The following is a 14,771-nucleotide window of genomic DNA, read 5'->3' as shown; positions in this document are numbered from 1 at the left end:
ATCAAGCCACTCCTCAACACTACAATTTCCATTTTAGGAGAAGATGAGTTCCAAAACACGTATATACAGACCCACACATGTATTTATCAGTTGTTTATCTTCACATTAAAAAGCTTGAATGCAATGTGTTTACATTCCTCTTTTGGTTCATTGCAGATGTTTGCAGCTTTCTGCTTAATCTAATTTAGTCCACCAAAAATGAAAATTATTAAATTATTTGCCACTCTCATTCGGATGTGGCCTACGTGGAACCCACAGACAAACCCGACACTGAAGAACATTTGGAGTAGGATTTACTTGAAAAAAGCTTGGAAACTATTTTCACTCAGAAAAGGCAAGTAAATTTACAAAAAAAAAAAAAAAAAAAAAAAAGCTAAGTAAAAGCCTATCCATAATTAGAAGTTAAGTTTACTTGGGAATCCCCAGGAAATTTTATTGAGTCTTTTTTTGTAGATTTTTCTTAAGGAATGTTTGCCATGGAAATTAACTCTGTTTCACCTAAATTAAAAAAAATTAAAATAAAAACTAATCATTGGATAGTGTTTGAGTATTAATGGGCCATTTTGAGTAGAACTCAAAAACAGTGAAAGATTTGACCTTTTTAATTATGCCCCAGTGTAAGGTGGGCAAAACGAGATCGTAATTTTACTTAAAGACAAGTAAATTATACTTCTAAATTCAAATTTAATTTACACAACCTTAAATTGGGTGCTAGTATAGAATTTACCTACCTGAACTAAATTAATGTCAAAATTACACTGGTTTTTATGCATTTACTTTACCATAAAATTACTTTTTATATAGCCCATATTGGCCCCATCATTGTTTTGTTGGGACAATATGGGTCTTACATATGTTGCAAAGTTATGAGATCAATATGGGCTAATGCATTTATGCTGATGTCAGCTAAAAAGTTAAAATGTTGGCAAGTAAATATGTAGTCCTGACACGTGTCCTTACCTTGTGCCTCCTGAAAACATGCTGACTCATCGTTTCTGATAGTAAAAGATCTGCTAGAAACATAGTTTGAATGATGATCAACGCTATTATTGTCCTTAAACACAAAATGAGTGTAATTTAACTCTCAATTAACATGCATGTACACCATACATAGTATTTCCTTTAAACAGTATTGCTATCTTCTTCCTCTTGTTGAAATATGACTGTTGCATTTCTATGATAAAGTAGAAGACAAATATTAAAGATTAATTGGAAACTTGAATTGTTTCGTCAAAATTAAACAAAGATTAGCACAGTATTGACACTCTCTGCAGACATGTAATAAATGTATATAATTTATGATTAAATTGTTTCACTATAATATGTATTCTAATGGATTTGTTAAAAATACATTATTACTTGCTTTTGAAATGTGAAACCATTGTTACAGATTAATTGCTATTAATCACTATGTTAGAGTCAAAGACTATAGAATAAGTTAACTATATTGTCGGCTTAGGTACATTTTTATTACCACAAAAATGCTGTCATTACTCAATGAATCACCAGCCCTAATAATTATATAACTAAAGCCAGAATACAAGACTTGATTGCTATCCTTACATTACTTCAGAAGAACATTTGTGTCACTGTTACATTTGCATTAACAGCTTTATCCAAAATTAAAAACTGAAGAATACTGTATTAAAAAAATAAATACATTATAATGTGACAAATTATATCTAACGTTAGTATAAACGCTCATAAATTAGACGTGTTTGTTCTAAGATTTCAAAAAAAATTGTTAGCATGAATTTCAAATAAGACAACGTGAAGAGAAATGGGTTAACGGTCTTTAATATTAACTAACGTTAACAAAACAACCTTCACAAACCGGATTAACTAAATTTCAGTTAGCATCCCATGAATATAAATAGCATTTACCAAAATTTTAAACTTATTTTAATATGGCAAATGTGTGCGTTTGCTTGACCTTCTTCCTTCAGTTTTTCTGTGGCGGGAGTGACCGTTATATTTTGAATACTTTTTTTAAATTTCAAAAGAGAACGAGTCTCCAGCGATTTCTGAGAAACGGAGCTTCCGCTGCAGTGACGCAATGACTTTGCCAATCAGCGATTGGCTCTTTCATTTAAAAGGCGGTAAATATTCCTGCAAATTGCGCGTTCTAATCACGTTCTTTGAGTTAACTTTTTTTCCAAACTCATTTTATTTAGATTTTTGCCGCTAGGTTTCGCAACACAGCTCTAAAAGTGAGCGAAAACGTCAACATGAAACATAGCATATGGCCGCCCGTCTTATTTGTTTACTCGTTAAAAGCACACATGAACTGCACCGGAAATGAGTGAAAAAATAATCGTAAAAATAAGTTCAAATAAATGCTATTATAAGAAAATAAAAGCTTTTTGACCTTGCATGCATGTTAACATGTTTAAGACTTCCAAAACCAAAATATGAACCTTTCATAACCACTTTAAAATTTCTCTTTATTTTTTGACTCGTTATGAAAAGTAATCATATTGATGTTTTTGTGGGTCAAAGAAAAAAAAGGCACAATCTATGCAAAAATATGTACGTTGGTTCTTACAAGTCACATAATTTGAAACATTTGGACATAACAGATATGAAAATGTACTATTCCTCAACACTTACCGTTTTATAATAAAACCAGCTTCTATGAAAAAAGTAAACAACATCAGAGACAGACACACAGTAAACGGTTTAATTTAAATGTATAAAGTTTATAAAACTGCTTTAAGTAAGCAAATGTAACAAATGAACAACTCCAATCAAAAGGACACAACATACATGCTTCTCCTGAGAGTAACAATGTAGAATATTTTTCTGTTTACAAAATATAAAATCCGTCCCTTTATATGCATTTAATTGCTAAAAATTTAACTGTAATTGGTATACAAAATAGCTAAAGAAACACTGCAACGTTTGCCCTCAACAAAGCAAACTGTAACAATATACAACGAAAAATGACTAGCAAATCTAATATATAGCAAATTGGACAAATTTGTCTGGCAATCAAAACTAAAACTATACAGCAGCTGTAAAGGTGAATAAACGCTGATTCGAGTAAAGGACTAAACTTTACTGAGAATATCAATCATTCAAAATTGCTCACAAATAAATATCAAACCACGCATCTATTTACATCTTTCTATTCTACAAGCACCAAAATACAAATATACATTTTCTATTCACATATAAATCTCTTTTTACATAACTCCCAACACCATTAGGATGAAACGCGCAGTACAAATACACACTGTGAAATCTCACACACACACACAAATCAGATTAGACTTCTCAGAGAGCCGCTAACCAGCAGCACGAATCAATGATCCTCACCTTTATGCTGATGACAGAGAGAATAGATATGAAACGACAACAAATATTAACAAAAATAATAAATAAATCAGAGCACTGGGCTCCTGTAGAAAATATCTGCCACTTTAGCAAAGCGCCGATGGGAAAGATGGTTTCTTTTTTGCCACTCGTCGAGGGACACTAACTGACATCTCGGATGGGACTGAAGATAATTCCTACAAACACAAGGAGAACTGATAATTCTCACAAATACACTCTTCTGAGAACTAATAGACACTCGTGAACTGTAACAGCTGTTTTTGTAATATAATACAGGCTTTTATGGGTCATACAGCGACGGTATGGCAGAGAAAAAGATGCCCAAGTTGAGCAACACATGCAGTTTGGTTCAGATGTTATTTATTTGGCCGAAAGGAAAGATGACTGATGATTGAAACGATGAAAGATGATTCTGATATCTTGTAATGCAAGCCATTAACTGACTTAAGCAAGATAAGGTTGGTCTCAGTAAGATGATATTTAGATGCTTGATATTATGATCAAACCTCTGTAGTTTCAAAACCATAATGCAATGCAATACAATGATGTATGTGTGGACACAAAAAACACCACAACCGCAACCAGAAGGGGGGACATTTTTACACTAATTATACTAACATGCTAAAACACCTCAATTAGATGACAGAAAGCATGTAGTAGATTATGTACAACAGGTCTTTAAAGTTTTCAGCCTCTTGTCTCTTCGATGGGATCTTAGTTACATTTCAGCACAGTCCAAAGACTCCCTCTAGTGGAGGGGCTCCGTTATAGTAGAATAATTCCAGTATTACTGAACAAATCTAATGAAAACATCAGAGACATTTGTCCTAAATGTAGAGGTACTTTCTTTCACTGTGAAAGTGTGAAGAGATCCTGATATTTTGAAAAGGGATGCAGAGTATGACAGATAAAATAATCAAATGTCACTACCCTCTTGAACATATATTTATCAATATGTGCATTTTACAAGCTATATAACCCTTCATTGGAAAAAGTTGGAGGCACTAAGTATAGAGAGGTGGCTTAAAGAAATAGAAATGCTTTTATGGTATTTTTAGAAATATATATATATATATATATATACACACACACACACACACACACACACATATATACATATATATATATATATATATATATATATATATATATATATATATATATATATATATATATATATATATATATATATATATATATATATATATATATATATATATATATATATATATATATATATATATATATATATATATATATATATATATACACACACACACATATATATATACACACACACACACATATATATATATACATACACACACACAAATATATACATACATACACATATATATACATACATACACATACACATATATACATACATACACATATATACACACATACATACACATACACATACACATATATACACACACATACATATACATATATATATATATACATACACATATACATATATATATATACACATATACACAAACAACACATACACACACACATACACATTCACACATATATATTTTATACACACACACACAGAGCAGAAAATCTGTCAGGTTGACTTACTACGACATGGCAACTGAAGGAGTTTCTCAGTGTGGATTATCTTTCATTATCTTCATATTCTAAGCACTAAAACGCGTTCTTGACGGGCTGCGTGACTTTTACCTTTTCGTGAGGTCTGAGGGGTGTTGCCAGCGGGGCCCCGTCCTTCCGGTTTGATGACTCGCCACATCGTTCATCAAAGTATGGAGCTCGGTGATGACGCCTGCCAACGCAGACATCACAAGCACAAAAATAATCAACGACAAAAATCCACATCCTACACATCACGCTCATGTTTCTACACAGGCAAGAAACACATTTGTCACATTTGAAACAAATTTGTCTATACACATCCTGTATATCCTGTTTGTACATAACCATCTGTAAATGGTTTATACCGTGATTTAATTTATACAGATTTATCTCCTGTACATATTACCTGTATGTGCACTTGTAATTTATATTTATACCTATATCCTGCACTTGCTGCTTATTGCGCTCCTGGTTAGACCTAAACTGCCTTTCGTTACCTTGTACTTGTACATGTGTAATGACAATAAGGTTGACTCTAATCTAATTTCCTAACCGTAGCTGTAATTTTCATCAAAATATTTTTAAGTATCTTAGGTTAAGGGAATAGTCCACACAAAAATTAAAACTTAGCCAGTTTGTTTCTTCATGGGGAAATTGTTGACACTAAAATCACTCAAACGGCTCTTTACCAGGAAGGATCGACCCAAGGCGAAATAAAACATAAGACAAGTTCTTTGGATTTTTAGCTTGCAAGGATTGCCCTGTCGGTTGCAAGCGGGAGAAAAGCAGGTTTCTCTCTTTTGCCTCCCTTTGCCTCCGAAGCTCAGATCGCAAGTCGCTTTATTTATAGAGGAAAGGACAGGGCAAGATAAGTAAAAGCAACTGGCAAAACGAAGACTTCAGACATGTTCGTCACATAAGTTATCACTAGCCACATATCTTTTGTGCGTCAGAATCTACATTCCTTCAGATTCTCCCGGCACCCATACCAGTCTAAGATATTATATAGAGGCCATGTTATGACCTAGAACAAAGAGTGAACCGAATTGAGACTGAAGGGCCACATGTGCATATATGTCAATACACAACTCCAACAGAAATGAAGCATTACATCACTTGCTCACCGATGGATCCTCTGCAGCGAATGGGTGCCGTCAGAATGAGAGTCCAAACAGCTGATAAAAACGTCACGATAATCAACACCACTCCAGTCCCTCAATAAGTTGTTTATTCTGACGGCACCCATTCACTGCAGAGGATCCACTGGTGTGCAAGTGAAGAAACAAATGCATCTACATATTAAATGACCTGAGTCCCTGTTTTTTAGCAAATTCACATTTTTAGGTGTAAATTTACACTATGATGCCCACACCATGATCTGCTCGGACATCACGCAACATGGAATCAACCAATAAGAGTTATTTTTCAAAACCAGTGGCAAACAGAGGGAATCTGTTTACAGGCTTGCAAATCACACACCTTGAAAACAGAAATCAGTGTTTTGTGAAGGCCAGTACCGTTTGCTGCTCCCTTCTCTTTCATATGTCTCTTAACGGACTCGACGTACATCTTCCTCCGCCTCACCCACTCCTCTTCACAAAACACTGCAGGTCTGCCGGTGGTCTTAGCGCTGTCTGGAAGAACAACCTTGGACTTCACCTGCTCGGCGGGCAAAGCGACAGTTTGATACAGAAAAGGGGGAGCTGATGAGTCACCAAACAAAAACGCTGAATATGCAATATTAGGGAGAAAACATGGAATCCAGTCATAAAAAGGTATTAAAATGGTATACTGTACCATTTCATTTGATTAAAAAAAACGCATCGGAGCAGCTCTATGTTGGTTTTTTCAGTAAAATCTTTATTAACATTTACCAGAAAAAAAAACTAAAGGTAGGCTAAACCAATTAAAACGTTACCTTGTTTCACTTTATAAGGATTTAATTTTTATCCATCATGTTAGAGCTTGAAAGATGTTGCCAATATGAATGGCCAATGAAAAAGTCCTCCTTTTCAATTCCATCATGGACGAAACACCGATAACCAGGTATAAAACTCAGGAATCAAAGAGTAAATAACGACAGAAACTAGTAAAGGATGGAGCTCAAACCCGAACCTGAAGGGGCAGCGCGCTCTCAAAGCTCTCTGCGGTGGTTTCTTCATTTCCCAGAGTCACCTGTTGACTGACAGACACTCCTTTTTCCTCTTTCACAGAGACAACGGGTTCTGGGGGTGCGATGTGGGACTCCGATTCAATGATGGGGATAAGATCACGCGAGACCTCCTTGACCTCACCCTTCACGGGCCACCGAGAGCCGACTAAAGACACGGGACTGCAAAAATAATCGAAGTCTGGAGACGCGCGCAACGATATTTCGGCCACGGGAGCCTCTCTGTCCCATTTTAGAACCGGTATCGGGGAAGGAAGGCTCTCCCGAACCATCCAGTTCTTCTTGCAATCGGACAAAGGGGTGGACACGACAGGGGACGCGATCTGATTGACCTCTGACCGAAGCGGCGTGAAGTCTTTTGAAATCATTAGCGGCTGCAGAGGTGTCAGTTCATGGACCCCGCTTAGAAAGTCCACGGAAACATATCCCTGATCCGGGGAAAATGTTCTTGTGACGCACTGTCTTTTAAGGGGGGTCTCATAGGTCTCATCAAAACATGAGTCTTGTAGACGTCTTTTATGTGCCACGGCTTCTTTATTGGAAATGTGTACTTGAATGTTGTAGACCGGTTTGTTGGCATTGTACTGCTGCTTGGACCTCACCATGTGCGAGTATACGGACAGTGGTTTTAAATGAAAGTATGAATCATCGGACATTGTCAGTCTGGTCAGGAAGAGCAAAAAGGAGTGTCTGGACAGTTTTATCCAAGCAGGACAAACTGAGGTCTCGGCCAAAGTGCATGAACCTGAGAAAGAACAACGTTTATCGGTGGGTTAGACAAATGTTCATTTTGTTTGCATGGGAGTCACTCGTTCAAATCCACCGCCATGAAACCAATTCGATGCATTTTTTTTATATTTTATTTTTGACGCAAACGCAGAAACGCATCAGGTCAAACCGATGCTCGTGTTATCGACGCTAGCCTGAACCGACTTAACTGGTTCGAGTAAATACTCGATCGATCGTCGTTTTAAACATAAAAGCGGGTTTTGGTGAAATGTGTGACGCGCGCTTGCTACGAGTTTGTAAAAACCGCCAAGTTCACCATTATTTAAATTGATAATTATGGAACCGCGTGTGGGTTACAACTTTAAAACTTTACCTGTCGTACGATAAGAGCTTTCGAAGTGCTACTCAATCCTCCATAAAGTAGTTTTTGACATCCACCCTCGGCTTTGATGGCGCGGGTTATAACTGATATATTTATAACTTATCGACCACACTTCGTCTTCTGATTGGCTGGAGACCGGAACGTGCGATTTAAAAATAAATAAATTTGATTTTCACCCACATTATTTAAAATATGTTTAAAAAATGGCGAGTGAAGGTAACTGACCTTATAACATAAAATTATTTCTAATAGAGGTATTTTACAATCCCGCGGATGAAAACGTGAACCTCATGAATATTAATTACGTAACGGGTCTGTCAGTTCTTCTGATTGGTTGGAAGGCGTTTACGTTTGTAAATTGGTCGCTTAACAATTAATGGTGTTTTGTGTGATTAATTTTTTTGACGTTGAAATGCAACACGCAGAGATAACTACAGCTAAAATTAGTTACACGTTTTTAGTTACATGGCTCCATAAAATACTAACTATACGTTTCCTAGCAACAGTAACATCAAACGACTGTCGTAAAAATATTCTGACCAGCTCAGGGAAAAAGTACGGTCTATTACAATATTATGAATATTACTAACTAACTCATGAAAGCTGCCGTCTATTCATTAATACCAAAGAAAATCAAAATATAAAAAATATTATTTGCACTCATACTAATCTTCATTTCGACCCCAAAGCAAAAAAAACATAATCATTATGGCTCTGCATTAGTTTCACCACTAGAGGGCACATGTCAACTTAAAAGAGTAATCAACACGAAGAGTTTTCATTAAAGTTTTAATTAACGAACGTGAAATGAATGATGCAAACAGAAATTAACACTGGGGTGTTATAAATTCTACTTATGAAGTGTAATAAAACCTTAATACAGAGTCAGTGTGGAGCACAAAATATCTGCATTATTTTCAATCAAATCAGTAAACATCAGTTCAATGCTTGTTCGTGATGATCCTAATATATATGCTACACTTTCATTCAACCTAAAATTAATTCAGGTATGTTTTTGGGCAAAGGAATACATGTAACATTATAAAAAAAGATCAGCATTTCCATAAAAACATACCACGGACATCCATGGTAAGACATTTTTGCTTTTTAAACACATTTAGTAGTACCATGATACTGTGACATCCTTAGTGCTTTAATGGATGGGAATAGTAACCTGATGAGGAACGAACAATAAGCATGAGCAAAAAGATCCTGAAATGAAACCACAAGCTTTAGAAAGAGACACAGAAAGAAGTGCAAAAATACATTTTAATAGAAAAAAATAAGATTGTCTATACTTAAATACCCTGCTATTTCTTTTTCTTTTTTTTTGTCCATTATTGTATGCTTTATGTTTGCTCATCCATTCGTTATCACACGTCGTTATCGCGTATAAAACACCTTCACCACTTCATCGCTTAAACACAATCCAACTCCACACAAGCCTCAAACATCGTGTCACTTAGTACCCCAAGGTCCCGCGGTATAGGCCTGTATATTCAGACTGCATAGAATCGCAAAGCTCGCCTCGGCAATCGAACCCATTAAAAAATAATAAAATAACAATTGAGCAAATATTACACAGCTGTCATACACATTTTATAATCATACACATTAAAAAAAAAAAATTAAGTAACAGAACACTTTAAATGTCAATGTATTTAAACGTAATTTGAGGGAGGGGGTGATAAAATGAAAATGAATAATAATAATAATAATAATAATAAACTATTGCTTTGGTTTGTGCTTTTGTTGAATTCATCTGGTTGGGACTGCATGTCATCTCAAAGCCGGCCGCCAGAGGGCGCCTGTGGGGCGCGCAGCGAGCTCGGTTCCCTTTGTGTGCCGTTCTATCAGATCGTTCAGAACCCGGTCAGAACCCGAACGCGTCCTCGGCGTCCGCGGCCTCGGCGTCGGCTTTGTCCCAGTTGCTAGGCGACAAGCACTCTTCGGGGTTGTAGTCCTGAGGGTTTACCCCAATGTCCAGCATCTGGGGGTTAGTGCGAGACTCAGCGAGTCTTGGGAGAAACACACACGCAGAGAGAGAACAGGTTAAGCGCCGAGAAGCATCTTCACGTGTGCGGAACACCAGAAACAACGCTTTAAATATGCATGGGGAACTTCTCTCTGATCTGGGGCGCTTCGTTGCAGTTTAAATGATAAAACAAGCGTTTATTTGTACTCTCACGTGGCATAATGAACAAGATTGTATGAATGAACAACGCTCATCTATGATAAATATAAACACTGAACATGAAAAGATTAAAAGAGAGGGAGAGAGGTAATATAAAAATTGGCTTATAAATTCTTTTACACATACATTTCAATATTTTATATTATATCTATCTATATATATATATATATATATATATATATATATATATATATATATATATATATATATATATATATATATATATATATATATATATATATGTATAAATATAAATATAAATATATATACATATATATATATATATATATATATATATATATATATATATATATATATATATATATATATATATATATATATATATATATATATATATATATATATATATATATATATAATATATATATATATAATATTATAAAAAGATGGCATGTGTATAAATGCTCCATATGTAGGCCTGGGAATCAAAAGGTTATTTTTGTTATTTTAATTATAATTAAATAACGGAGAAGAAAATAAATAGACTGTCTTTCTATTGCATTGCACACATCAGCCTGATCTGTGACCTGCTGTCTTCTTAATGATCGTTTCAAAACGAAACAAACTTCATCGATGTTTTGAGTCTAATGCGGAGACTTAAAGATTCACAGAACGAAAAGATTTCGTCGAAATTTACACAGCGGACCCTTTTCACAGGACTTATATACACAGCATTTATAACACTATTCTTTGTATTATGTTACCTTTGCAAAAATGACAAAGAAAAAAAGGGTGCGGGTGTTTCTAATGTAGTCTGTGGGAGAGAGGGTAAATCTGGCAATCTGTCTCTCACAATTTTCTCTCATGAAGTTGTTCTTTTGTCATTTGAGCAATGGGGAAAAAAAACACTTCCAAGTTAACCCAACTATGACGACTTCCGCTGCGGAGAAACCCGGAAACGTGAAAAAGGGTCCGTAGTACAGCAGCTTCCTCTCAGTGTATCATACAGTGGAACTGAAATAGTTACATTTCTTTATGATTCCCATTCCTAGACAGAAGACTATAAGCTGCACCAAATATGCATGAACCAGTCAGTAGTGTTTTATAGCCTAAATATAGAGACAGTACTCTGTGGTTGAAATAAATGGAAAACAAACAAGGTAACACTGCCTCGGTGCGCTTTAGTCACGCTAGACGACATGTTCATCTAAAAAAACCAAGAATGCATTCATTTGATTGAAAGTACAGTAATATTTTAAAATATTAACAATTTAGGCTACTTTCTATTTGAATATATCTTTTAACATAACTTAATTTAGCATTTAGCACAAATTTTTTAGCATCATTTTCAGCACAACGGCTTCAGATTTTTATGTAAACCTTTTATTAGTAAAAATGTCATAACAGCATTCATTTGACATATGAATCATTTGTTACATTCTACGTGCCTTTACTGTCACTTCCGATCAATTTAATGCACACTTTCTAAATAAAAGTATTAATTACTGTTAACACAAAGGTGATAAATAATGACATTAACGTGACAGTAGCCATAGACTTCCATAACACTTTTAATACTACCGAAGTCGACGGCTATTGTTAAAGGAACACTTCACTTTTATTTTTTTGGAAATAGGCTCATTCTCCATCTCCTGAACAAACGAATGGATTCAAAAACAGCGTAATAATTCTGGGGGAGTTGGAGAATGAGCCCGTTTCCAAAAAAGTGGAGCGTTTGGTTACCAACATTCTTCAAAATCCCTTTTTTTGCGGTGAACGTAAGAAAAAAAAAAATGGAGTATGACTAAGATGACAGAATTTACATTTTTGGTTGAAATGCACCTTTTGCGGCAAGGCAGTGGTGGGAAACCGACGACTGACCACAAGATGAACTAGATAAACACGAAGATGGATCCACGTTCTATCGCTCTTGGCCAAGAACCGTGCCATAAAGTCCTCAAAATTCCTACAGGAGAGGTGTGAGAACCGGACAGGGTTTTGAGCCGCGAGGAGGCACATGCATGACCTGCTACAGATGGAGAACTGGACTACAGTCGTGTGATGGAGTGAACTATGACGGATGAGGACAACAGCACGGGCACAAGTCACTACAGCTCAGGCGAACGACATCTTTACCTGTGTTGGACTCAAAACTATCCAGACTGCGGCTGAAGGGAGTAAACAACATCAGTATGAGAAAACAAAAGCAGCAAACGGCAGGAGTGACTCGGAGTACGCTGGATCTCCAGTCAGCATGTTTGCATTCATTGCATGTTGCAATGATATAACTCACGTCCTGATGGGGTTTATTGAGCAGCCCTTGAAGTCAAAGGTTACCGCTGGGCTAATGTTAATGAAATAAGGTCAGTTACAGGTAACTAAAGTTGACCTCTTGACCGTAAACCGCTGTAAGATCCATTATCAGTGCTGAAGTAAGCATGCAGAACTACCACACGCTTAACTTAACTTAACTACCACAAAACTTAAACAACGAGTGTTGTTAGTGCTAACCTATATCAAAAAAAATTTTAATATTAGATGAACTTTAATGAAAATGAGAAATGTTGGCTTGACAGCTAATCAAATCATTTTTAGATCATTTAAAACTAATTAATTTAGGATTTACTCAGGAAACCATTTCAGTTGGAAATTGCTAGTAAATTAAAGTTAAAGTAACTACAGTTAAAATAAGGAGTAAAAATTAACTACAAAGAAATGGCAAATTAAATGTGAAATTTTAAGTAAAAAGACTGCTATTTTCTTGGATAGTACAGTTTTGCAGTGTTGGAAATATTACAATTACTATATATATATATATATATATATATATATATATATATATATATATATATATATATATATATATATATATATTTTTATAAAAAAATTTAAAATGCAAAGTACAAACATTTGATTTGAAATAACTGAAAATATAAGAGCTAAAGCAAATTCAAAATATTAATAAATACTACAAATAATACAAAAATAACACTGCATATAACTTAAAAACTTGTGTTATGGCAAAAAAAAAAACCAGTAAGATACAGTAGGTTTTCTTTTTTAAATACATACAGTAACTATATAATAGCAAAAGCATTATACACTCTGAAAATAATGTACAATTTAAAGGATCATTTTCTTTATATTGGGTCAAGAGGTCAATCTGACATTTAGATCTTCTACTGAACAAACCCCAAGTTCGGTGCAACCAGCCCTTTCATTTTATTTTGGCCTCCGTCTCACAATAAATGTACTGAAATAGTCAATTATGACCATAATATCTCTCAACCCACAGTGTTTTTGAGGATAAACCATCTCAAAAGCTGAACAGCTTCGGTTTGTGACGGAAAGCACTTCAACGGTCTTTAATCAGAGATTTAGTCAATCCCAATTCATCCTTGATTGGAAAAGTTCTTGCGTGTCAGAGATCTAGAGCGTCTCTCCTCACACTTACGGGGTGAAAGCATGTTAAATGGAGATTAACGAAGTACCGCGCTTGATTAAAAGCCAGCGCTTTTAATTACTGCACGCGACAAATAATCAGCGTGAAGCAGAGACGGACTGAACCCCCGCCGATGTAAAACAGCTCATCTCATGTCTGTTAATCTCTCGGGAACCGACTCCGCGTGTCTTGATGAATAATGACCGTCATTACAAATCGTTAAACAGCTGTTGTTTGGTTTGAAGAATAAAACGGCTGTTAATTAGTGCCATTATGATGCCATAGTGTGCAAATGATAATCATTTAAAACATGACCCAATCATTTGGAGTCACAGTTGTTTGATTTTTTGGGGCGTACAGGCAAGCAGGAGCGTGCATATTATCCCAATAAAAAACGATGTCTTAAAAGACTCGTATTAAGAGGGGTCCAATTATCCTAAACATTTTTAAAATGAATGCTAAAGTGTGCAATTTTGAAACTGTTAAAGCACCCCTATTATGGACTTCTGAAAAGTGCCTTTCCTGCACGGTGCAAGTGAATAAAAACATCCTGCAAAGTTTGAAATCTAAAAGTGCGCCGTGTATAAAAGTTCATTATTGTCTCTCAAAAGAAAAAGTCGTTTCGGAGTCACTGCAGTGAGTCCAATTAGCATATTTTCCGTCCGCTTGTTGGTCTTTTCCTATTGGTCTGTACCAAAATGCAAATTCATTCTTTGCCACAACTCACAAACACTGCTTTATATGAAATCAACCAATCCTGAGAGGTCTGGAAAAATTAGCTTTTGAATCAATCGAGTTGTTGAATAAATATATATATATATATATATATATATAAGTGTTTTTCGATCTTGTATGCACAGTCAACCTGTTGTTTGGGACTCCCAAAACCAAAATACAAACCTTTTATAACCCATAATATGGGCACATTAAAATATATTCTTATGTCTGTCTT

At 35.3% G+C, this 14,771-nt stretch overlaps 2 protein-coding genes across 3 annotated transcripts in view; both read right to left on the bottom strand.

Annotated features, from left to right (window-relative positions):
- Positions 1-2,678: 2,678 nt before the first annotated feature.
- On the bottom strand, positions 2,679-8,325 carry LOC122356284. Its single transcript, XM_043254813.1, has 5 exons — positions 8,214-8,325; positions 7,057-7,856; positions 6,459-6,600; positions 5,032-5,131; positions 2,679-3,512 (listed from the first exon to the last, which is right to left on the bottom strand). The coding sequence occupies exons 2-5, from the start codon at positions 7,765-7,767 to the stop codon at positions 3,386-3,388; spliced, it is 1,080 nt and encodes a 359-aa protein (XP_043110748.1). The 5' UTR covers positions 7,768-7,856; positions 8,214-8,325; the 3' UTR covers positions 2,679-3,385.
- A 672-nt stretch (positions 8,326-8,997) lies between these two features.
- The window catches only part of ldlrap1b (low density lipoprotein receptor adaptor protein 1b), a 39,934-nt gene continuing 34,160 nt past the window's right edge, over positions 8,998-14,771 (bottom strand). The window contains exons 9-10 of one of the 2 annotated variants that reach the window (XM_043255930.1): positions 12,514-12,545; positions 8,998-10,240 (exon numbers count right to left, since the gene is read on the bottom strand). In XM_043255930.1, the coding sequence (XP_043111865.1) occupies positions 10,194-10,240; positions 12,514-12,545 (79 nt within the window). In that variant the 3' untranslated portion in view covers positions 8,998-10,193. The remainder of the gene's footprint in view (positions 10,241-12,513; positions 12,546-14,771) is intronic. The other variant, XM_043255929.1, reaches the window with a different exon arrangement.

Source organism: Puntigrus tetrazona, chromosome 13 (genome assembly GCF_018831695.1).
Source record: "Puntigrus tetrazona isolate hp1 chromosome 13, ASM1883169v1, whole genome shotgun sequence".
Taxonomy (NCBI): Eukaryota; Metazoa; Chordata; class Actinopteri; order Cypriniformes; family Cyprinidae; genus Puntigrus; species Puntigrus tetrazona.
The sequence above is the reverse complement of the archived record's forward strand: the minus strand, read 5'-3'. Positions and strand labels throughout refer to the sequence as shown.